A 22,428-nucleotide genomic window follows, 5' to 3' on the forward strand; every position below is an offset into this window, starting at 1 on the left:
TCCCTTCCCGACTGGAGTGGTAGGTCCTAGCCCCCCCATTCCGGAGTGGTAGGTCCCGGTCTCCGGAACCACCCTCCCTAGTTCCAGAGTGGTACGTCCCGCCCTACACCCAGTGGTCGCTCCCGGTCGGCTTCCGGCTCCGCTTCCGTTTCCGGGGCGGGCGGCGCGGGCTCGGAGCGCCCATGGCGGCGCCGCACGCTGAGAAGCTGGAGGGAGGCGTCCCGGGCCCCCCGCCCGCGCCGGGGCCCCCGCATCCGCTCCCGCACCCACACGCGCCGGGCGCCGCCGCCCCCGCGCCCGCCCCGCCCGGCCGCAAGCAGGGAAAGGCCGGTGAGCGCGGGGGGCACCGGACGGGGGGGCGGGGCGGGCTGGGGGTCACTGGGCGGGGTCGGTAACGGTCCCGTTCCCCGCAGGCCTGCAGATGAAGAGCCCTGAGAAAAAGCGCCGTAAATCCAACACCCAGGTAGGGCTGGCGGGACGGGACGGGACGGGCCCCCCTTCCCTTCCCTTTCCCCTTCCCCGGACTGGGACGTGGCCCCCCGCCCGGCTGCAGCCGAGCCCCGGCCCCGGTAACCGCGCTCCCCCCTTAGGGTCCGGCCTACTCGCACCTGTCTGAGTTCGCGCCTCCGCCGACGCCCATGGTGGACCATCTCGTGGCCTCCAACCCCTTTGAGGATGACTTCGGGGCGCCAAAGGTGGGCGCCGCCTCAGCCCCGTTCCTGGGCAGCCCCGTGCCCTTCGCCAGCTTCCGCATGCAGGGTGCCATGGCAGCCCCAGTGCCGCCAGGCTACGGAGGGGGCCCGCAGCCCCTGCGTCGCCAGCCACCCCCTTTTGCACCCGGCCAGATGGGTCCAGCCTTCAGCCTGCCCCCCCAGACCCCCGGCTACGTGCAGCCCGGTGGCATGAGCTTCCCCAGCCAGCCCTTCAGCCAGCCCCTCGGACAGAACTTCAGCCCCACGGCTGGGCAGCTCCTGCAGGGCCCCGTCGGGGGCTTTGGGCCCATGATCTCACCCACCATGGGGCAACCACCACGGGCGGACATGGGGCCAGGGCCCGCGCTGAACCCCCCAGGCGGCCCCTCAATGACACAGAGGTTTGGCCAGCCGGGCACCCTCTTTGGACAGTCGCCCATGCAGCGGCCCAGCCAGACCCTGCCCAACTTGCCCCCTAACACCAGCCCCTTCCCCGGGGCTGACCCTGGCTTCCCGGCCGGCGCAGAGGACGGAGCCAAGCCCCTCAACCCGCCTGCCAGCACCTTCAGTCAGGAGCAGCACTCGGGCTCACCAGCTGCAGTCAACGGGGCCCAGCCCAGTTTCGCCCCTGGCAGCACCACCCGCAGCAGTGGCACCCCTGAGGCCAACAGCCTCCCACCGCCCAGCAAGGCGCCTGGCAGTTCAGGGCATCAGCCGCCACCGGGCCTGGTGTACCCCTGCGGGGCCTGCCGCAACGAGGTCAACGACGACCAGGATGCTATTTTGTGCGAGGCCTCCTGCCAGAAGTGGTTCCACCGTGAGTGCACGGGCATGACGGAGAACGCCTATGGGCTGCTCACCACTGAGGCCTCAGCTGTCTGGGCCTGCGACTACTGCCTCAAGACCAAGGAGATCCAGTCTGTCTACATCCGCGAGGGCCTGGGGCAGCTGGTGGCCGCCAACGACGGCTGAGCCAGGCGGACCCACTGCCCCCACCAGACTCGTTCCTCCCTGGGCCCTGTCCCCTGCCCTGTCACCCCCCTACCCCATGTCTGCCAACAAGAAACAGTGCCGGGATGCCAGTAATGCTCCCCCTCACCCTTCCCCCTGGGCAGGCACTTGTCTCGGCACACGCCCTGTTGAAGTGTTCAAACCAGCTGTCGGAGGGTAGCCATTGCCCCAGCACTGTGGCCTCTGCAGGCCATGCAGTTGTTTGGTGATGGGCTGGCATGGAGCACAGGGGCATCCTGCTGTGGAGCCCTGCCCCTAAGTGGGGTGCCAGGGGCCTGTTCTCCCTTCTGCCCCTCAAGCTGTACCAGCCCCTGGCACCCGTGGATGATGGAGTCTTGACTGGGAGCCGGTGCCTGTGGGTAGCTTGGCTCTGCTGTCTACTAGCATGCGCCTTATGCTCCTGGGTTACTGGTGGTGCCCGGAGGGGGTGCTGCCCCCCTGCATCTGGCACAGACTGGCCCTGCCCAGCAGCACAGGGTGGGAGAGCAGCACTTCAGGGGTGCTGGGTCCTGGACGCACAGGATGCTTCATGGTCTCAGCACTCAGGGCTTGTGCCCTGTGTAGTCCTGGGGCTGCTAGGAGAAGCTGGACTGTGGGACTCAAGCTCTGGGGGCTGGAGGCAGCTCCACAACTGCTCTGTGACTGTGGGAGCTCGTGGGGACTCTGGGACTGGACTCATGGGCTTGGGGGGCTGGCGCCAGACCCAATCCCTGCAGGAGGAAGCTCCTGTACTCTTGCCAGGGCAGTGCCTGCCCTGGGCACAACCGGGTCTGCAGGCATGTAGGAGCTTCTCGGTGAGGGCTGGTGGCTCCAGGGCAGCCACCCAGCACTGTGGACATTGTGACCCTCTCTCTGCCTCCCAGCCAGGGACAGCTCCAGCCTGGGGCTATTTTTGGAAGGCCCTTGCTGACAGGGAGCCCTCCCCATGGCTCTGCATAGACTGCTGGGCCCCGGTGCTGGGTGGTGCCCCATGGGGATGCCCAGGAGCATTGGGTTCTGTGGTGCCCTGGCAGGTGGGAGAGCCCGGTGCTGCCAGTCTGGGACCTGGCCACCCCCCCCCCCTTCCTCTTTGGGGCAGGTGGCCCTTGCCCCGTGTGCCCATCGCTGCCCCCGCGCTGTTTTGTATGGGGTCTTTGTACTGTCCACTATAAAGCTCTGAAAACCAGGCGGGCTCCGTGTGTCCGTGCGCCTGGCCCGGGGCCTGGGTCGCTGCTCCGAGCCGGCTCCCACGGAGGGGGGTGGCGGGCTGGGCCGGCCGGGCAGCGATCCCGGTGCTGGCGCGGCCGCCAGGGCCGCTGCCACTTGGCTTCCGTGCCGCTTCCCCTGCGGCTGCCCGGGGACACCGGGCCGGGCCCCTCCCGCCGCGGGACACGAGACACTGGGCAGCCGAGACCCGCGGGCGCAAGGAGGGCGACGCCCCCGGCAGCTGCACAAGGGCACCCCGCCCCCCCATGTGCTCCCCGGGGGGCGGCGGTGACGGCTCCTATTGGCCCTGCCTTCCCCAGGCGCCCGCCGATTGGCTGCTCCGATCATGTGCCCCGCCCCTTTCGGATCAGAATGTAGCGACTTGTAGCAAAGTTAGCTACAAAGTTGCCCGGAGGTTCCGGGACCCGCTGCCGGGACCCCAGGCCACCCCCCGCCGGGGCTAGTCCCCCACCCCTCGCTGGGATCCAGGGCCCCCCCCGGCGCCGCCTGTCAGGTGAGTCCGGGACGGAGTCGCGGGGCGTCGCTCCCTGCCGGCCCGTGGGTCTCCCCGGGGGCGCCGGCCCCGACCCGCGGGGGGGAGCAGGCGGATGGTCCCGGGCGCTGTCCCGGGAGTGCCGCCGGGGGGGCCGGGGCCGGTCGCCGCAGGCGGGAACCCGCTGCAGTCGCTCTCTCCTATTATGGCAGCGCTGGGGCTTCGCCGGCGCGTCGCCAGGCCCCCCCCCAGAGCAGTGCGTTCCGCCGCTTCCTTCCTGCGGAGCCCGCTCGGGGCGGAGGGGGGGCTCTGCCACCTGCTGCGGGGAATTAAACGCCGCTAAAAATACCCGCGGGCGTCACTGTCCCGGCGGCAGCTGCGGGGGGACGTCCCGGGCGGCCGCGCCCCGTCCCTGGCACGCCGCCGGCAGCTTCCCGCCCGGGGGGGGGGCTCTAGGGGCAAACAGGCTCGGCGGCGGGGAGGGACTCGGGCAAAGTGAGAGCCTGGCCCAGGCAGAGGGGGCCGAGACACCTGGTGCAACCCCTGGGCCATGCTCGCACCCCAGCCCCTTCCATACGTCTGGGAAAACACCCCTTCCCCCTCTCTCCTATCTGACCTCATCTTGTTGCCGTGGTAACCACTGTGATGTCAGGATGTGGGTTCTGTGACAACATTGCAGCAAGCCCGCAGCTCTGCTCTGGAAGGGAGCAGGGTTGAATCTGGGGTTCCTGTCCCGGGCCGGCAGATGGGGCAGGGAGAGCTGGGCTGCAGCCAGCCCCGAGCGGGGAAAGGCAGAGCCTGCCCAGCGAGTTACAGGCAGGCCCAGGTGCAGGGGCTGGGGCTGTCACCACAGTTGTGCGGGGAATGTGTGCAATCCGGGGCAGCTGGCAGCCCGGGCACCCGCTGCCCCCGCGTTCCAGGCTCCGCATCTCTCGGGAACGGGCCCACTAGGCCCCTCCAGGGGCAGCTGATTCCCAACCTGGAGCCTGGCTCAGTGCCCTCTGCCCCACCCCAGGCTGGCAGGGTCCTATTCACAGCTCTGGGGCATGGGTGGGGGCAGTGGCTGGGGCAGGGTTCTGATCCACCGTGCCTGAGTGAAAGGCCCTTTGTCTTCATTTGCAAATTCTCTTTGCAAGTCAAATTAGCCCTGGCAAGGCGGTTCTGGGGGCTGAAGCCCTTGATGCATGCATCTGGGTATCTCCATACCCCCTTGCAGTGCTGCAGGACCGGGAGGGCTGGGATTGCCCTGATGCTCCACATCCCCTGCAGGTGGGACCCAGCCCAGCTGGGCAGGAGCAGCAATGGCCAAGAATGCTGACGTGCGGAACTCGGACAACAGCTGGGTGATTGCTGGCTCTGAGGTGGGGGGCAACGTGTGTGGGGCAGGGTGGGGTGGGGCTGGGGTCCTGGTGCCTGCACTTGCTGCCCAGGGCTCTGCCAGCAGGGTGCTGCCCAGGTTTGGGGCAGCAACAGGTGTGTGCAGAGGTAACAGTTGCATGATCTGCCCTCCCTTTCCCCAGGGTTTGCCTGTGGAAACTGTGGGCCCGGAGGAGGGGGAGCTGCCCCAGGCTGCAGCAGAGGAGCTGGTGGGAGACACCCTTGAGGTGGAGGATGAAGCCCAGGACACGCTCCCAGGCATGTGAAGGTTCCTAGACCAGACCGGCTCCCTGCACTGTCCAGCACCCTAACTCCAGTGCTCCTTGCTCCATCCTCTTCAGGCTGCAGGGCAGGGGAGGGGGCTCTCACAGGCTTCGAGCTGCTGCACCAGCCAAGGGGGCAGGAGTCAGCCCAAGTCCCTGGCCCAGCAGAGCCCTCCCGCACCCTGGCTGGGCCTTGATGCTCTTGTCACTCCATAGCATCCGCCCACAGGGGCAAGAAGGACGAGGCCTCCCTGCTAAATTCAGCTGCTGGCCGGGAGGAGGCTGAATTCAAGGTAAAGGTTTGGGGGTGCCCAGGGATCAGATGGGAGGTGGGTGCCGAGGTTGTGGCGGCACAGGGATGGGGCCCTGCTGCATCCTGGAGATGCTCAAGCACAAGTCCTGGCACTGCCTGTTCCCAGGACTCTGAGGAGCACTTGACGTCTAGCCCCAAGGGTGGCCCTGACGCAGCAGCCCACCCCAATGAGCTGCTGGACATCCACAAGCCTGAGGAGCCAGACTCCCAGGATGCCAGACTGGACTCTGGCGCTGAAGTCCTGGGCTCCTCACTCACAGGCAGAACAGGTGGGTCCAGCCTTGCTAGCAGCTTAGCCTCCCCTCCCCTCCCCTCCCACCCTGCCAAGCCCCACACTGACCTGGCACCAGGTGAGCCTGGCTGGGGAGCCATGGGACATGTTGGACACTGCACCCCACCCTCTGCATGGACTCTGGGGGCACCTGGTCCCTGCTGGGTAGGGAGGGGGAATCCTGTGCCCATCTGTGGCCCTGTCCATGGGGACACTTCTGGGGGTCCTGCTCCAGGGGCTGCTCTGAGCAGAGTCCCCGTATCTGCCCAGGGACACTGGCAGAGGAGGGCAGTGGCTCCAGCAGCAATGAGGACCAGGATGTGGAGGGGCTGCGGCGGCGGAAGGGGCGGGATGTGCCCGCTGCTCCTGAGAGGCCTGTGCCACACCAAGTGCTGGAGGCTGAAGGTGCCGAGGGGGGCTTGGGCATGACTACTTACCTGCTGGGTGCAATGGCACTGCTGGCTGTGGGGCTGCTGGTCTTCTCAGGTGAGCAAGGGATACAGCAGGGGCAGCCAGGGTGGGCACAGGGGTCCACTTCTCCTTCATCCTCTGCTTTCTTTTCCCTAGGTGGCATCTATGACCTGGGAGACAGTGAGTACTGGGCAGGGACCTCTCTGCTGCCCCACTCAAGGAGGGGGTGATTAGCACCCTTGTGCCTGCCTGACGGGGCAAGGGGCATGGATAAGCACCTGGGCATTAACCCCACTTGTTCCCTCTGCCAGGCCTTACAGAGAGTGCAGGGGCTGGGGATGCCCCAGAGGGGGAGCAGCCATGGTCACCCCCACTGCCGGTCATTAGCATAAATGTAAGTGTGTCAGGGTCCCTGAACCTGAGACCAGCTCTGCCCCCACGGCTGGGTAGGGAGGGCTCTGAGTCCTCAGCCTTGGACTCAGGAGCCTTTCCCAGCCTGGCAGACCAGGGACTGTGCCCTGTGCTGCTGCAAGGCTTGGGCCTATCATGCTGGGGAGACTAAGGCACAGAGTGGGGCTGGGCCTGGGTGTGCAGGGGAGGGCTAGGCCAGGTACCCCAGTGTTCTGGTTGCCACTGTGGTCGCAGGCTGTGGCTTCCTCCCATCCTTGCAGGAGCAGTTGGAACAGCCACCACCATCGCCATCCTCAGCCGGGGACCCACAGAGCCTGCAGGCCATGAGCCTGCTGCTGGACAAGCTGGCCAAGGAGAACCAAGACATCCGAGCCATGCAGGCAGTGCTGCAGGTGAGACAGGGCCCTGGGCTGGAGGGAGCAACTCCCTGCCCCTTGGTCCTCACCTGGCTTCCACACCCGCAGGCACAGAAGGATGAGCTCCAGGCCCTGCTGGAGAAGAGCGAGACTGAGAAGGCAGCGGCTGGGTCCCCCACTCCTGGGCTGGCAGAGATGGCACAGCTCCGGGCGTCACTGCAGCAGGAGGCAGCTGCCCACCATGCCACGCAGGCTGAGCTGCTGCGGCTCCAGGGGCAGCTGCAGCAGCTGGAGCAGGAGGCTGTGGCTAGGGGTGGGCAGCAGGAGCCCACCATGGAGCAACCCCAGGCCCCAGCCCGAGCCTCAGCACCCCACAAGGAGCGGCTGCACCAGGAGCTGAAAAGGCAACGCGGGCTGCTGGCCTCAGTGCAGCAGGACCTGATGGGTGCCCTGCAACGGGCCCAGGCCTCAGGGCAGCTGGAGCAGCTGCAGGCAGAGCTGGGCACCCTGGAGCAGCGGCTGGCACAGGAGCTGCAGCAGGCAGAGAGCTGGGAGCAGGTCTGGGGCGGAGAGGAGGCTGCAGAGCCCTTGCCCCACCGCAGCAAAAAGCCATTCAAGGCTGAGCGGAAGGAGGGTCCGAGGCACAAGGCGAGGGGGGAGCCACGGCCTGGCCGGCCCGTGGACAAAGTGGGCAGGGAGCTGAAGGAACCGGGCAGCCCCAAGCACCACAAGCCCCGCCGAGATCCCAGGCCAGGCAGGGACTGGGACAGCCCAGCGCGGCAGGTGGATGGCAGGAAGGTGCCCCCACATGGGCACCATGTGCCCCGTGCCTGGGAGCTGCCCCCCCTGAGCCAGTACCAGGCACCCCAGGGCTGCTCAGGTGCAGCAGCTTGTGCCCGGCAGGAGGGGCTGGCACCCGTGCAGAAGGCGGGGTTCCTACAGCTGCTGGAGGGGTTCATGGTGCAGCGAGGCTGGGGGCCACACTATGGGCACCTAGCCGCACTACTGGATGATGTCTTCAGCCCAGATGGCACCTTTGCCCATGACCGCCTGCGCTTCAGCGACTTTGCAGATGACGTGGAGGACCTGCTCGAGGTGCTGGCATGGCAGGAGCAGGGTGATGACGAGGCAGCCGATGACTTTGAGGAGTTTGTGCTGCAGCACTACGGGCTGGGGCCGAGGTGAGCTCACGGCCTGCACCATGCAGGGGCTCCAGCCCCAGGTCTCAGCTGCCTGAGGGGCTTACTGCACAGAAGCATGGCAAGGGGCCCAGCTGGGGTAGAGGGTGGGCACCTGCGTGGCATCACCCCTGCTGTTTCCCTCCCCATACCCACTTTTCCCTGTCTCTGCTGTTCTTGCAGCTCTACCAGGGATGGAAACCGGAGCGGCCCCAAGCGCCACGAGAAGGAAGGCCGTGGGCACCGCCCCCCGCCCGACCACGCCAGCAGCCATGGGCAGGAGGGCAGCTCACGGGCCCAGGGGTAGTGCGTGCCCCCCGTGCCATCGGCAGTAGCAGGCAGTTGAATGCCTGGGGCATCTGTTCCAATGCCCTGGGCCTGGGCTGGGGGACACAACTCGCCCTGGGAGGGGCCAAGGCCACCAGCTTCACTGCAGGACTACCCGAGGGCCAAGGCCAGGCCTGCAGGCAGCTGCTTCCTGCAGGAGCCTGGGGAGGGGAAGGCAGGACCTGGCTGTTTGGCCCAAGCAGCAGCAGCTGCCCGGGTGCCCCTGTGTACCCCCCGCCCCCAGCTCTGCCTTTCTGCCACGTGCCACGAGGCTGACCCCGCACTCCCTCCCTCAGGACCCTGCAGCCGGGGTCACCGCACTAACCTGCCCTAACACCCGCGCGTGGCTTGCACTTGGATGGAACCGAATAAACTCCCGCCGGGAGCTCCTCGCCGCCTGGTTCCGTGCCGGGGGGGGAATCACCGGTCGGTGCGGGGCTTCGGCTGCCTCCTGCGGGTGCGCGTCCCCAGCCGGGCGGCTCCTCGGCCCCAAATCCGCCCCATGCCTGCCCCCTCCGTCCTCTGCTGCCAGGCAGGGCAGTCCCCAGCGCAGCCCCCGGGGTTCCCGGATCCCGGCTGCAGGTGCTCGGCGCTGCACACGGCCAAGCCGCGCTAGAGCCGGCAGAGGGCGCCGGGGAGCCCGGGGGCGGGGCCTGGCCTCGAAGCCCCGCCCACGAAGAGGCTTCTCCGTCGATCGGCCCCGCCCCCCGGCTGTGCCATTCCCCACGCGGGCCGCGGTGGCAGCAGTGTCAGGCGGGGGCGGGGCTACGCGGGCCGTACCACGTCGGGGGGGGGCGGCCACGTGCCCTCCCGCCGCAGGAGATGGGCCCTCCCGGGCGGGGACGGCGCGCCCGATCCGGCGCGGGCCGCAGCGCCATGGCCGGGGCCCCGCGGCTCGTGCTGCTGCTGAGCGGCAAAAGGAAGTCGGGCAAGGACTTTGTGGCGGAGCAGCTGCGGAGCCGGTACCGGCCGGGCGGGCGTGGCCACGTGGGAGTGGAGCCGGTACCGGCCCGGCTGGCCTGGGTGGGATTTAGAGCCGGTACCGACCCGGCCTGAAGGGATCCAGAACCGGCACCGGCATGGCCGCGGGGGTGTGGAGCCGGTACCGGCCCGAGCTGGGCGTGGGCACGGGCACGGGACTGTGGAGCCGGTACCGACCCGGCCCGAGGGGATCCAGAGCCGGTACCTCCCGGCGGGCAGCGCTGTGGGCGGCACCAGGGCAGGTGTCAGGCCGCTCCGAGCCTGGGGTGGGGGCTGTCCCGGGGGCGACGGGGCAGGACCGGGAGGAGCGGACCCGGCCGGGGCTCGGGGGGCTGCGGCTGGCCTCGGGCCGGGGGTCCCAGCTGCCCCGCGGCTGCAGCCCGCCCTGTCTCGCCGCAGGTTGGGGCCCGACGTCTGCGCCGTGCTGCGGCTCTCGGCGCCCCTGAAAGAGCAGTACGCTCAGGTAGGCGCCCCCGCCCGCCCCGTCCCGCCCCGCCCTGAGCTGAGCCCCGGGCCGCGCTCACACCGCCTCCGCACCCCGCAGGAGCACGGCCTGGACTTCCCGCAGCTCCTGGGCGCCGGCGACTACAAGGAGCGGTACCGGCAGGACATGATCCGCTGGGGCGAGGAGCGGCGCCGGGCCGACCCCGGCTTTTTCTGCCGGGCCGCGGTGCGGGGGGCCGTGCAGCCCGTGTGGGTGAGTGCGGGCCGGCCGGGCCGGGCCGGGGGTCTGTCCGGCCCCGCTCCTGACCCGCGCCCTGCCCGTGCCCATTCCCGCAGGTGGTGAGCGACACGCGGCGCCCGTCGGACGTGGCCTGGTTCCGGGCCGCCTACGGGCCGGCCGTCCGCACCGTGCGCGTGCAGGCGTCGGAGGAGGCGAGGACGAGCAGGGGCTGGGCCTTCGTGGCGGGTGAGCGGTGCTGAGGGCCCCGGTCCTGGGATGTTTCTGACCCTATGCTGCCCCTGGGTAGGGGCAGGGGCTGCAGAGCTGCTCGTGGGGCTGCAGCTCCCCGGCCTGGCTCTGCCCCCCGGGACGGGGCGCTGCGGGCCTGCCCAGCCCTGCGTCAGCTTCCTCACTTCGGCCTCTTCTCTCCAGGGGTGGACGATGCGGAGTCCGAGTGCGGTCTAGACCAGGGCCTGGCCTTTGACTGGACCCTGCACAACGACGGCGACGCCGCAGCCCTGGAGGGCCAGTTGCGGGCCGTGCTGCGGGCCGTCCAGGACCAGCTCTAGCGGCGCCGGGGCCCTTCCCTGCAGTGAAGCCGGAGCCGCTGGGCCACGCCCAGAAAGCCCGAGGCTGGGCCGTAGAGCAGGGGTGCGGGGCTCCTTGGTGCTAGCTCTGGCCCATGACGGGTATCCTGGAGGGGGCTGATCCCTGCAGGGCAGGGGCAGGATGGCAGGATGCTGAACGCCGGTGGAGCAGGGCCCGGAGCGGGGTGTCCGGCAGGTGGGGGGCAGCTCCCGGGAGAGTCGCCGGGGCACTGGGGCGGGTGTCGCTCCCTTGCCTTCCACCAGGGGTCAGGGCGCCCCAGCCGTGCGTGGGCCCGGGGTTCCCGGGCTGCGCTGCTGGAGCTGGTGTCGCTGCAATAAAGCTGATGGCTGAGAAGGGCCGCGCCTCTTCTGTTCGGGGTGATCGCGGCCCGGGGTGGGGGGCCGTGGGGCTGGCTCCGCCGCTGCGGCTGGAAGCAGAGCCGGCAGGATCGGGGCCCCCGGCACCTCCGGTTGGCAACTGAGCTGAGCTCGCAGGCAGAGGAAGTTGGTGCTGGGTCCGTGGGGCTCGTCGGTGCCACCGGCCCTCTTGCCGGGCTTGGAGGAGCAGCACGGGGCTGGGCTGGGGGCTGCAGGGAAAGGAGAAGCGCGAGGGCAGCCTGGAACCCTGCGGCAGGTCCACGTGGAGGCCGCCCGTCGCGGCTGCAGCAGAATGGAGATGCGAGACTCCGGCCTGAGGCTGAGGCTGGGCCAGCTGGGGCAGGGGGATCCGACCGGGGGGGAGGAGGCAGGATGACAGCTGGGCTCCTGCTGCCGCCAAGTCCCCCCGGATTATCTGCTCCTGCGCTAAAAGCTGGCGCAGCTGGAGCGCGGTTGCGGGGGGAGGGGAGGGAGGTAGAGGACGTCCCCGCGGGGCTGCTCAAGGTGACACGTGTAGGTGCGGGGGGCGCTGGGCTCGGAACCGTCCCCCGCAGCCCTGGGCCAGGAACAGCCTTGGGAGCCGGAGCAGCCTCAGGCCCTGCTGCGTCCTTCGGGCCGCTGGGTGCGGGAGGTGGGAGCGCCGGCCGAGCGCTTTGGGGGCGCTGGAGATGGGCCCCCTCCCCGGGTCAGGTCCGGGCACGGCCCGACCCTGAGTCTCCGCCCCGCACCGGGTGGGGCGGCCTCGAGGGCCCCGATAGCTCCCGACTCCGGCTGCTCCAGTCCCCACAGCCTCTGCTTCGGCCCGGCCCGGCGGCGTGGGAGATTAGCGGAGACGTCCAGTCGTCCCAACGCCGGGGCGGTTCCACCTGCTGCTCCTTCCCCGGGCGGGCTCCGGCGCGCACAGGGCAGGACGCGACTGCACCGGACAGGGACCCCCGGCGCCGCCGGCCGCTGACCTGCAGCCCCGCGGGGCCGAGATGCGGAGATCGCGGAGAGCAGTGAGAAGCAGCTGCCCGGGGAGCGGGAACCCGCCAGAGCTGGGAGAACCCAGGCGTCCTGGCTCCTGTTCCCGGCTCCAGCCCACGGGGCCCCGGTCCCCGCCCCCGCAGGCAACGGAACCCAGGAGTCCTGCTGCGGGGGGCGGCCGCGGGAAGCTGTGGGGGCTTTGGCCGCCCCCGCCCCGCGCCGAGCCGCGCGGCTCCGGTTCCCGCAGCTCCATCTGCCCGCAAGCAACCGCGGCTGGGGCTGCCGGCGCCGCAGCCGGATGCAGTGTCCATGGCAACCCCCGGTTCTCACCTTGGCGGGGCGGAGCGGGACGGGGCGGGGCTCACGGCATCACGCACGTCCCCGCCGCCGCCCCACGGAGCAGCCCCTTCCCCGGGCCTAGCGCTGCTGCTGAGGCGGGGGGTCCCTGCGCCCGGGGCAGAGCGGCGGGGGGCTGCCGCCGGCCCGCCAGGGGCGCGGGGGGCGGAGAAGCCAGGGCTCCGATCCCGGCTCCTCCCGGCGGCGCCGCGCGCAGAGCGGAGCGGCTCCGTGCGCCCGGGACTCGCCGGGATCCGGCATCCTGCAGCTCAGCCCGCCTGTCCGGGGCTCGGGCCCCGACAGCACCTGCCCCGCGGGTCCCGGGGAGGTCCGCTCGGTCCGTCCCGCCCCGTCTCGACCCGCCGGGTCCCGGCGGGGAGAAAGGGGGCAGGACCCTGGACAGCGGCTCCGGGGCAAGACCCCGCGGCCCCGCGCCCCAGGCATCGCCGCACCTGCCGGAGGGGCGGGGCGGGGCGGGGCAGGGCGGGGCGGACTACAAGTCCCGTGGTGCCCCGCGGCCGGGCGCAGGCGCAGCTGGGGTGGGGGGCTCGGGGGGTGACGTCAGCCCGGGGGCAGCCAATGGGCGGTGCGGCCGGGGGGGCGGGCGCGGGGCGGCACAAGGCGGCGGGCGCGCGCGGAGCCCGGTGCAGCCTCGACACTCATGCCCGAGCCGCCGCCGCCCGGCCCGGCCCGGCCCCCGCGCGCTCCCGCCGCCCCGGCCCCGGGGGGCTCCGCCCGCCGTCCGCCGCCTCCCTCCAGCCGCCCGGAGCTCGGGGAGCGCAGGCGGCTCCGCGCCGAGCCTGGATGTGCGCGGCCGGGGCGCGGGCTGCCGGCACCTGGACCGGCACCGGGCCGGCGCGGCGGGGGTGCTGAGGGCGGCCCGCGCCCGGGCCGCCGCCGCCGCCCGGATGGACACGTCGGGGCACTTCCACGACTCGGGCGTGGGGGACCTGGAGGAAGAGCCCAGGGGCCCGTGCCCGTCCTCCGGCGATGAGCAGCCGCCGCCCCGCGCCGCGCCCCCGCCGCACAGCCAGCCCCTGCACCGCAGCCTGTTGCACTCCTCGCCCGGCGGCGCCTTCAGGGCTCCTCCTTCCTCCAACCCCCCGGGCCTCCACCCTTCCTCCCGCCAGGGCAGCCAGCTCAATCTGAGCGACCACTTGGCTGGACACTCGCCAAGCTCCACGGCTACAAGTGGGGCCGGCGCGGGCGGCGGCCGCCACAGGCAGGCCAGCCCGCTGGTGCACCGGCGGGATAGCAACCCCTTCACGGAGATAGCCATGAGCTCGTGCAAGTACAGCGGGGGCGTGATGAAGCCCCTGAGCCGGCTCAGCGCCTCCCGGCGGAACCTCATCGAGGCCGAGCCCGAGAGCCAGCCCCTGCAGCTCTTCGGCGCGGGCCCCCCCGAGATCGTCATCTCCCGCGAGGACAACCATGCCCCCGCCGCGCTGCTGCACGCCCCGCACCCGCACCCGGCCCCGCACGCGGCCCCGCACCCGCCCGCGCCCGCGCACCCGCACAACCACCAGCACGCGCCCGCCGGCCCCTTCCCCAAGGCGCCCAAGCGCAAGGCCCAGAACATCGGCTACAAGCTCGGCCACCGCCGGGCCCTCTTCGAGAAGCGCAAGCGCCTCAGCGACTACGCGCTCATCTTCGGCATGTTTGGCATCGTCGTCATGGTGATCGAGACGGAGCTCTCCTGGGGCTTGTACTCCAAGGTAGGGCCGGGCCGTCCGCACGTGCTCCCGGGGGCCCCGTCGGGCCGCGGACGCAGCGGGCGGGTGGGAGGGGTCCCGGCGCTGCGGGCTCCGCTCCACCTCTGCAGCCCCGTGGGTGCGGGCGGAGGAGCCCTGCCCTGTGCGGGGGCTGCCCGGAGAAACGGGCTCTGCCCCGGGCCACGGGAGCGGAGCGGTGGAGGCAGCGGCACGCCTTCGGGCGCGGCGTGGCGCGGCTGGCGGAGCTGTGCTTGGGGCCGGTCCCCCGAGGGTGGCAGCCGGGACGCGGCTGCTAGTCTCGGAGCGGAGGCGAGAGGCCTGGAGCCCCGCGAGGACGGAGCCGCTGGGCGGCCGCGTGTCCCGCCGCGATGCCTGCTCGCACGCGGCTTGGCAGCCCCGCACCGGCCGTGGCTCGAGTCGCGCGATCCCCCGGAGCCTTCCTCCGCCCCCCGCGCGGGCTGGGCTGTGCCGGTGCGGCCCTGCTGCCCTCCCTCCCCGCTGCCCCCAGCGCCGCCCGCGGAGCGGGAGCCCTAGCCCCCGGGGAATGTGGTGCAAGGTGCCCTGCTCCCTGCTCCAAGCTGCCTGGTGCGGTCGAGGCGGGGCGTGCGGGGCAGAGCGCGGGACCTGCTGCGGGAGCTTTCACCACTCTGGTGCCCGGCAGGAAGCTGGCGCTGCCAGAGCAGCTGCTAGGCCCTTCTGGGACCCTCGAGGCCTTGGGGTCCATCCAGATGCACTGTTAGCCTCAGGTCTCTGTCGGGCCCCACGGGGGCCAGTCCCACCTGCTGCAGCCCCCCCCCCAACCCCTGGTCTGCTCTGGCCATGTCCTTGCTGCTCCCAGCTCAGCCCCGAGACAAATCAGTGTCATCTGCCCATGGAGCCCCAAAGTGCTTCTCTAGGGCTCCTCCAACCTGGGCCCTGCCCTGCCCGGTGACCTTACCCCAGCCCCCACATTTCTCAGCCCAGCTCCCGCTGCCCGTGGCTGGCTGTGCTGCGCTGGCAGGGATATGAATAACTCTTTGTACAGACATCTGTCATGTTATTTATACCTATCCGGAGGGGGAAATAAATAGGCAGCCGTGCTGGTGGGGCTGCAGGCCATAGCAGGGCGGAGGCAGGGGTGCAGGGCCCAGGCCTGGTTGCAGGTGGGGATGGCAACTCCCATCAGGAAGGCTCTGCCTGCAGTCTGTGACATTTTGCAGGGTAATGGAGCCAGTGGAGGCTGCGGGCAGGGAGAGCACGTGGGCTGGGGCTGCTCTTAGCTTCCTGCCCTTATCTGATGGGGGTGGGGCGGGGCACGAGGCCTGGGAACAGACAGCACCTGCCCCTTGCTGTTCCCAGGAGGCTGCTCCTGCGGCCCCAAGGGTTGCCCCAGGTGTGCTGGGTTGGGCTGGACTAGGGACACCCCTGCCCTAGGAGGGTACAGACTGGTGGCCCCTGGGCTCTCAGGGTTCCTCACACTTCCCTAAACTGGTGCCTCTCACTTGTCTCCTCTCAGAAGAGCCCAGCAGCAGGTGGCCAGTGGTGGTCTGTGGGGCTGGGAGCTGGGGCCAGCTGCAGGAGCCAGCAGAAGCTGGGGTGGAAGGATGCCCAGCTGTGCCAGCTTCCTGGACTTTATTAGCAGCCCTGTGTGCCCTGGGGCAGGCTGTCATGTGGTGTGAAATGCCACCAGGAGCATCTCTGTCTAGGCTAGTACCTGGAGCTCTTCTGGCAGCTCTGGGGCAGTGGCCCCTGCTGTAGTACCCAAGGTCCCAGTCCAAGGCCTGTTGTCCTGAGCTACTGTCTGGGAAGGCAGAAGGCAGCATGGGCAGTCATGTCATTAGTTCCAGGGCTCTGCCTTTCTTCCCAGCGTGGGATCGTGGCTGCTCTCCAGGTCCCTGGGCCAGTCACGGCCAAGCCCCGGCTGCTGTTTGGCGCTCCAGCACCTATAAATACCTGGTGTAGCCGTGGCCCCCATTGTGTCAGGAAACCGGAGCTGGCCAAGGGCCTGGCGTGGTGGAGGGGGTGGCCGTGCTGGGGCTGACAGCTGCTGACTCCGGCCATGAGAAGAATTTGCACTCTGGGGAAGGGCCTGGCGCAGCTCCAATGCTGCCCGCGACCCTCAGCTGACAGAAATGCCAGGCACTCCTTCCAGCCCACTGGGGTCGGCAATGCCACAGCTGGGCGGGGTGCAGGGGGCTACAGCCTGCATGTGGGCTGGGACAGACAGATACCAGGGCCTCTGCTTCTGCATGTGCTGCGCTCCCCAGTGCCTGCCTCATCAGCCACGCCTGCCCTGGTCCCAATCTCTGGGGTGGCTCCTTGGTTCTTCCTGGTCCCTGCCCCTTCTGGGCCAAAGCCACTGGGGACTACAGGCCCGTGGCCTCTCTGGCCTCTCGGTGTGGTGGGAGCAGCCCCTGCCCTTCCTGGCAGGCCCCGCTGGACTTCCCGACACAGGCTGGGCCTGCAGCAGCTTTTCCCAGCATCATTAGTCTTCTTACCTTTCCATTGTGTCAGGCCTTGGCCATGGGTGGGGGTGGGGATGTGGGGGGAGGGGCACGGGACTGTTGCTGGCTCCTGCTCTGGCTCCGCTTCTCTGGGCTGTTTCAGCCGGGCCTGGCCAGCTCTGCCTGCCCGGGCTAAAGTCATGTGTGGGCAGGTGTGTGCAGGGATGGGAGGGTTCCCCAGCCTAGCCAGATGCCTGCCCTGGGTCAGTGGGTCCCGGGCTGGTTTGGCTTGACTTCGAAGTAAGCCTGGGGTGTGATGGATGCAGCTCCAAAACTCCCAAGCATGCACTGGGGGAGCCCTGAGAGCACAGCTGTGCCCACAGGAGTGGGCAGGAGGCAGGGACGCAGGCTCCAGGCACTCAGGGAAGCTGCGGCCTCCGGCAGTGAGGGTCTTGCTGCAGTGTCTGGCTCCTCTGGTCCTCCTCAGCTGCCTTTCCCTGGAAGCCTGTCCTGGCTTCAGGCAGTAGATGTTTCTGGGGTTGTGTTCAGGACCCACGAGTGGTTGTCTGGACCGAGCGATGCTTGCCTGCATGCCGGGATTTGTTCCCTCGGGCCTGGTCCTCTCCTCACTGGTCTCCCTGCCCCAGCAACACCCAGTTAACCCTTCCTGGTCTGGAAGGGAAGCAGGGTGACAGGTGGCTGCTTCTAGACCCCAGCCCAGCAGACCCCGGGGAGGACTCCAAGGCTGGGCTCGTCTCCTCTGCTTAGCCCTGGGCCGGAGGGCATCCGGCAGCCCCCCCCCCACGCTGATTGGAGCCTGGGAGATGAGGGGTTAATGCTGTCTAGACGGGGCCTGGAATTGGCCATAATTGATGGTGGAGCTGTCGAAGGAGTGACTTTAATTACAATTAATCCTGGTGTTCTGCGCCTCGCACCCGCAGCTAAAAATACCACTCCCCAGTTCTGCATGTCCCCAGGCCCCTTCATCCCTGTCCCCATCCCCTCCCTGCAGTGGGCTCCTGGCTGTTCCTGGGCTCCTGCAGCCTCCTCCTGGCAGCCCTACCTGCAGCCCCCTTGGGAGCGCGGTCTGGGTGCCCCAGCCCTGCCCTCCCCTGCTTCCTCTCTGCTGGGGACAGACCCCAGGTGTCCCCCCAGCCTCCAAGTGCTTGAGGTGGGGCTCTCTCGGTGGGGCTCCCTGCACCAGCAAGGGACTGGTGCCCAGCTGCACAGGCAAGTGCCAGGCAGGCAAGCACAGCAGGGTGGCTGGGGCAGGCTTGGCACCAGCTGGACCCCAGGGGCCAGCTATTAATAGTGGCTGCCTGCTCTCCAGCCCTCTCTCAACACCCGCTATTATGTGTGAACAATTGAGCAGCCAGTGCCAAATGGGAGCAAACAACAATGCATGGCCTGGCCCACTTGGCCTGGCCCAGCCCCAGCTCTCACCAGTCCCCCGCCTCCCCCCCACCCTGCCCCATTTGCCTGAGGGCTTTCCCTCTGCGTGGAGGGGTAGCGGGGAGGGGGTCAAGGCAGAGGCCTGCAGGGCCCCAGGCAGGTCCCCTGGCTGCTTCCTTGGTGTAGCTCCCCCACCCTGCCCACCCCGTACCCCTGGGCAAAGTGCATGTGATAAGGAGAAGCTCGCACCTCTGCACCCAACCCCATGCTTGCCCTGTACATCAGGAGAGATGCCATACACCCATGTCCCAGAGAGTGGATTGGTGGCAGCCAGGGCAGGGTGAGGGCAGCAGGAAAGGGGTCTCCAGCTGCCCATCTGCCCCCCCTTGCTCTGCTGGATGTTGTCTGGCCCCTGGCCTGGGGCAGGAGGGAGTGGAGCTGGGGACGCTGAGCCCATGTGCTTTGCCCACCAGTGAATTGGGGGCTGGGTTGATTTTTCCAAGAGGCTTCCCCACCCTCCTGACTCCTGTCTTTTGGCCTGCAGGACTCCATGTTTTCTCTGGCTTTGAAATGCCTTATCAGCCTCTCCACCATCATCCTGCTGGGCCTGATCATCGCCTACCACACCCGCGAGGTGCAGGTAGGTCCAGGCTGCTCTGCTAGGGGTGGGGGCGGGATGAAAGATGGGAGGCCAGTGCCCCCCTGCTCTGTCTGGCTCCATGGTGTCAAGTAGGTCCAGGCTGCTGCATGGGAAGTGGAGGGTGGGGCAGTGCTCCCCTGCCCTGTCTGGCTCCATGGCGTCGAGCAAGGGGTCACACGGGACACGGGGCTGTGCAGGCTGGGGGATTACAGCCCCAGGATGGTTTGGCTGTGTTTGGGGAAGGAGCTGTCACCCTGGGCAAGGCTGGCTTGCTGCTGGCTGCCCTGTTGAGCCCTGCTGAGCTGTGGGAGTTGTGTGGCAATGGGTCTTGGTGGTCAGCAGTGCAGGGGAGCAGGTTTTTATCTCGTGGCTTTGTCCTTTGCCTCTGGAGTTTCAGCTCCCAGGTCCCAGCCTGGCTGCGTGGGGGTGCTGAGGCTGGCTGCGTGCTGTGCTGTCGGGGGGCCTGCCTGGGTGCGGAGGCTGTTCTGCAGTAAGGGCCTGGCTGGAGCCCAGGGAGAGCAGAGAGGCTGTGGGGTGGGAACCAGCAGTCGTCAAAAGGAGCCATGGAGGAGACCCAAGCCCCAGACAAGAGCCCGCAGCTTGGCTGAGTGCAGGGCATCGTGTGCGCCTTGTGAGAAGATGCCGGTGGACATGACCGTCTGCCACAGCCTCGGCTCTGTGGACCTTTTGGCCCAGGCTGGAGGGGCAAGGACCCTGGGCTGCCAACCGGACAGACACAGGCCAGTTCCAGCAGTCCTCCAATGCCTTCCCACAAGTCCTTGCACAGTGCTTGGGATGGACGAGTTCTCCCATAATCCTCTGGGGCAGAATGGTGCCCTCTGCAGCCTGAGCGATGCACATGGGGGCTGCAGCCCCAAAGATGCCATGGGGCTCAGTGGGACAGGCCTGAGGCACAGGAGCTTCCCATCACAAGGCCCCATCTGTGCCCAGTGACTGAGCTTCAAGGCCTCTGCTGCAGCTGGATCCCTCATTTCTCTTTCAGGGCCAGCTGGCAGCTACAGCACCTTCCCCACCCCTTCTCATAACCACCGTGCCATGGCCCACAGCCAGACGCCTCAAGAGGCCCATGACCAATGTGGCACCTGCCTGTGGTGTGAAACCTGCTGCAGGGCCCAGGCCATGCAGCCGGCAGGCACCCCCCGCCCACATACTGCTTGGCTGTGCCTGGCACCCAGGGCCCAGACCTGGCTCCACATCTGAGAGCAGAGCCAGGATCCTGACACCCCCATCATGGCTGGCCCCGAGCAGGCACCCTGGGGCTGGGGCTGGGGCTGGGGCAGGCTTGTCACGGCCCTGCCAGAGCTGCTGCCCTTTCCTCACTGTGCATTTCAGGACAAACAGCCCCATGCTTTGCTAAAATAATATTTACTCCCCAGGCAGCTTTGTCTGTGGCTGGGCAGGAGCTTCACCCCATCCCATCTGGCTTCCTCTGGGTGCTTTTCTTGGTGCCACCTCTGCAGGCAGAGGCTGTCCAGGAGCAAAGCACAGGGTTTTTGCTGTGGCCCAACCCCAGCTCACATGCACTGTGAGACCCCCTTCTCTTTTGGACCCAGCCTAGTCGCGCCTCGACTTAGTTGTGAGTTTGTGCCAACATCTCGCTGACATGAGCAAGTGGTTCTGGCTTCCTGAGGTCCAGGCTGAGCACTGAGAAAGCATCCTGGTAGCATCTGCATGGCTGTTCCTCAGGCTGCAGTCATGGCTGCTGGCTGCCACCTGCCGCACCCAGATCAAAGGGGTTCTGCCAGGCTGCGGTCCGTCGAGCCAGGCACTTCGCCAGGTATGCTGTGCAAGGCAGCTGGATGGGGGCAGGAAGCCTAGCAGATCCCTCATCCTCAGCAGGGAAGTCATGGGGAGAAGGATCCACGCCAGGGTCAGAGCAACCTGTGGGAGAGGAAAGCTGGGGGAGGGGAACCACCTTCTCAGAAGCCACATCCCAGAGCAGCTGGAGGAAATCCAGGTCTGGCCTTGGAACCTGGAACCGGTAGCAGCTCTTGCCAGCACAAGGCTTTGCCAGTGTCCCCGCTTCCCCCCGGTGTTACTCCTCTAGCTGCCTTTGCCCTTGGCTGGGCTTGAACCTCTGGATCCTGCCTGCCTGGGCTGGGGGGGTTGCAGGCTCCTTGGGCAAGCATCTCTCTCAGCTGCAGTCCAGCTGAGCAATGCCACTCTGCTCCCCTCCACCACAATGCAGTGGGGGGGTTGCTGTCAGCTGAGCTGAGCAACCTGTCCCAGCAGGGCCTGGGTCTGGGCGTGCCTGTGGCCCATCCTAACACCTTGGTGCACGATGGGCCCCTGCTCTCTGCTGGTCCCTGAGGACTGCCATAAGCACCAGGCCTAACCCGGCAGATGGAGGTCTGGAAGGGGCTGTGCATCATGCACCCCAGCCCCCAGGGCCAGAGGGACCTGCGGTTCCTAGACCCGTGGCAGGTGTCCAGCCTAATCTGAAAGCCTTGCTGGAGGGTGATTCTCTACCCTGCCCCCTCTGCACCAGCTCCCACATCCCTTCTGGCTATGGAGTTTTCCCAGCTTCCACCCTGCATCATCCTGGCTGCAGTTAAGCTGATTCCTTCCTGCCCTTCCCCATGGACCGGCAGAACAATTGATCACGCTCCTTTCGTGGATGCGCTGGCAGTCTCCTTTCTGCCCTCCGCCATCTCTTCCAAATTAAACAAGCCTGGTTCCTTCAGCCTTTCCTCACAGGTCACATTTTCCAATGTTCTTGCTGCCTCCTTTGGGCTCTTGGCAGCTTGTCTACGTCCTTCTTGACACCGATTCCAGTTGGGCGCGGTGCTGTGGCTGGGAGCAGCACGCACAGTGCAGCCTGGGGGTTGCCCAGAGTGAGATGGGTTCGGTATGCAGCCCCCCATGACCCTTGGAGCCTCTTCAGCCTCCTCGCCTGCTCCTCCCTGCTTGGCTCCATGTGCCTGATGTCTCCTTCCCATGGGGAGCATGCAGCACTTTCCACAGTCTCTCCAGTCCCTTGGGGTCCCTGTGAAAGCTGTTCCGGGGCTGCGGGCAGCCTGTGCCCCTCCCAGCCTGGCAGTACCAGCGAGCTCCCTGGGCACCTGCCTTGCTCCATCATCTACTTTACGACTGAGAACGTGGAGCCAAACCGGGCCCTTGACAGATCTCTGCAGGGTACAATGGAGATGCACTTCCAGCCACGCATAGTTGGCTGGGAGAGCGACGTTGCCTGCCTGCCAAGCCCTTGCCTGCCGCACTTGCCCTTCTCCAGCTCTGTGGCCTCCCTCGGCCTCAGAGTGCTTGGGGCTGTTGCTTTGGTTAGTTCCTTGTTAATGAACCCCTGGTAAAGCTGCAAGGTGTGCGGCTGGGGCTCCCTGCACCTCTGCTTCCCGGCTGGGAAATAGTGTGTAGCCCTCTCGGGCTGGCTGGGGGAAATGCAGGAGCTGTTCACTGGGGCAAGCTCCCAGTCAGCCCCGTGGGAGTGCTGGAGGGAGGCCTGGGCTGGGCTCAAGGGCTCTGCGGCCCCGAGGCTACCATCGAGTCCAGTCAGGCTGAAGAGGAGTGGGCTGGAGGCTCCCTGCCTTTGGGCCCAGGCCACATAGCCCTGGCCCTACCTGCTGCAGCTGCTCTGGGAGGCTGGGGCTCAGGCTGGCTGGGAGCAGGCCCAAGATGCCCTGCTCTGCCCCACCGAGCTGCACCCCTCCCTTTCACCCATGCCAGCAGGAGCCCTGATGTTCATGCCCAAGCTGGCTGCCTGGCCAGAGAGGTCCAGGGGGTCCGCTTCATCCTCCTGCTCATGGTGCCATGTGCCCCCCCTGCCTCCACAGAGGTTGCCTCACTCTGCCTCCACCCCCAAGCTATGGAGGGGGCCGGGGCAGTTGGCAGTGGCTGTAGCAGGCAAGACCAGGTGCAGGGCAGCTGCCCAGGCTCCCACTTTCCCCTGAGGAACGACGTGGGCAGTTTGCAGCGTTGCCCTGACCAGGCGACAGCAGCCCTGCAGTGTGGGTGGCCGGGGGTGGCAAGCAGCCTTGATCCCACGGCTTCTGGTCACCGTGGCTGCTCCTTGGCCCTGCAGAGCC

The 22,428-nt window shown here is 68.2% G+C and overlaps 4 protein-coding genes across 6 annotated transcripts in view; all 4 read left to right on the forward strand.

The window, feature by feature from the left end:
* Positions 1 to 31: 31 nt before the first annotated feature.
* Positions 32 to 2,868, forward strand: PYGO2 (pygopus family PHD finger 2). The gene is made up of 3 exons (XM_059718002.1): positions 32 to 330; positions 414 to 463; positions 591 to 2,868. The coding sequence occupies exons 1-3, from the start codon at positions 183 to 185 to the stop codon at positions 1,662 to 1,664; spliced, it is 1,272 nt and encodes a 423-aa protein (XP_059573985.1). The 5' UTR covers positions 32 to 182; the 3' UTR covers positions 1,665 to 2,868.
* A 92-nt stretch (positions 2,869 to 2,960) lies between these two features.
* PBXIP1 (PBX homeobox interacting protein 1) lies at positions 2,961 to 8,673 on the forward strand. Of its 3 annotated transcripts, none has more exons than XM_059717991.1 (11): positions 2,961 to 3,402; positions 4,598 to 4,742; positions 4,902 to 5,016; positions 5,238 to 5,314; positions 5,441 to 5,603; positions 5,876 to 6,091; positions 6,173 to 6,196; positions 6,328 to 6,410; positions 6,688 to 6,819; positions 6,892 to 7,964; positions 8,145 to 8,673. In XM_059717991.1, the coding sequence occupies exons 2-11, from the start codon at positions 4,683 to 4,685 to the stop codon at positions 8,266 to 8,268; spliced, it is 2,067 nt and encodes a 688-aa protein (XP_059573974.1). In that variant the 5' UTR covers positions 2,961 to 3,402; positions 4,598 to 4,682; the 3' UTR covers positions 8,269 to 8,673. The 3 variants fall into 3 exon arrangements, with proteins under 3 accessions (XP_059573974.1, XP_059573973.1, XP_059573975.1); XM_059717990.1 differs by having other exon boundaries at positions 4,651 to 4,742; XM_059717992.1 differs by having other exon boundaries at positions 4,651 to 4,724.
* Positions 8,674 to 8,757: 84 nt separating this feature from the next.
* PMVK (phosphomevalonate kinase) lies at positions 8,758 to 10,875 on the forward strand. The gene is made up of 5 exons (XM_019490848.2): positions 8,758 to 9,250; positions 9,669 to 9,732; positions 9,814 to 9,966; positions 10,050 to 10,179; positions 10,366 to 10,875. Exons 1-5 carry the CDS (start codon positions 9,111 to 9,113, stop codon positions 10,500 to 10,502), a joined length of 624 nt encoding a protein of 207 aa, XP_019346393.1. The 5' UTR covers positions 8,758 to 9,110; the 3' UTR covers positions 10,503 to 10,875.
* Positions 10,876 to 12,865: 1,990 nt separating this feature from the next.
* KCNN3 (potassium calcium-activated channel subfamily N member 3) overlaps positions 12,866 to 22,428 on the forward strand; it is a 30,555-nt gene continuing 20,992 nt past the window's right edge. The window contains exons 1-2 of the mRNA XM_059719408.1: positions 12,866 to 13,915; positions 18,272 to 18,367. Of these exons, the coding sequence (XP_059575391.1) occupies positions 13,109 to 13,915; positions 18,272 to 18,367 (903 nt within the window). The 5' untranslated portion in view covers positions 12,866 to 13,108. The remainder of the gene's footprint in view (positions 13,916 to 18,271; positions 18,368 to 22,428) is intronic.

The sequence above is a fragment of the Alligator mississippiensis genome, chromosome 15 (assembly GCF_030867095.1).
Source record: "Alligator mississippiensis isolate rAllMis1 chromosome 15, rAllMis1, whole genome shotgun sequence".
NCBI lineage: Eukaryota > Metazoa > Chordata > Crocodylia > Alligatoridae > Alligator > Alligator mississippiensis.

Excerpts from the sequence above, each read along its gene's own strand:
- PYGO2 (XM_059718002.1), top strand. The coding sequence starts at position 183 with ATGGCGGCGCCGCACGCTGAGAAGCTGGAGGGAGGCGTCCCGGGCCCC. Across the intron at positions 331-413 it reads CCGCAAGCAGGGAAAGGCCG|GCCTGCAGATGAAGAGCCCT; the intron begins GTGAGCGCGGGG and ends CGTTCCCCGCAG. Across the intron at positions 464-590 it reads GCCGTAAATCCAACACCCAG|GGTCCGGCCTACTCGCACCT; the intron begins GTAGGGCTGGCG and ends CTCCCCCCTTAG.
- PBXIP1 (XM_059717991.1), top strand. The coding sequence starts at position 4,683 with ATGGCCAAGAATGCTGACGTGCGGAACTCGGACAACAGCTGGGTGATT. Across the intron at positions 6,411-6,687 it reads TGCCGGTCATTAGCATAAAT|GAGCAGTTGGAACAGCCACC; the intron begins GTAAGTGTGTCA and ends CCATCCTTGCAG. Across the intron at positions 7,965-8,144 it reads CACTACGGGCTGGGGCCGAG|CTCTACCAGGGATGGAAACC; the intron begins GTGAGCTCACGG and ends CTGTTCTTGCAG.
- PMVK (XM_019490848.2), top strand. The coding sequence starts at position 9,111 with ATGGGCCCTCCCGGGCGGGGACGGCGCGCCCGATCCGGCGCGGGCCGC. Across the intron at positions 9,967-10,049 it reads GGGCCGTGCAGCCCGTGTGG|GTGGTGAGCGACACGCGGCG; the intron begins GTGAGTGCGGGC and ends CCATTCCCGCAG. Across the intron at positions 10,180-10,365 it reads GGGCTGGGCCTTCGTGGCGG|GGGTGGACGATGCGGAGTCC; the intron begins GTGAGCGGTGCT and ends TCTTCTCTCCAG.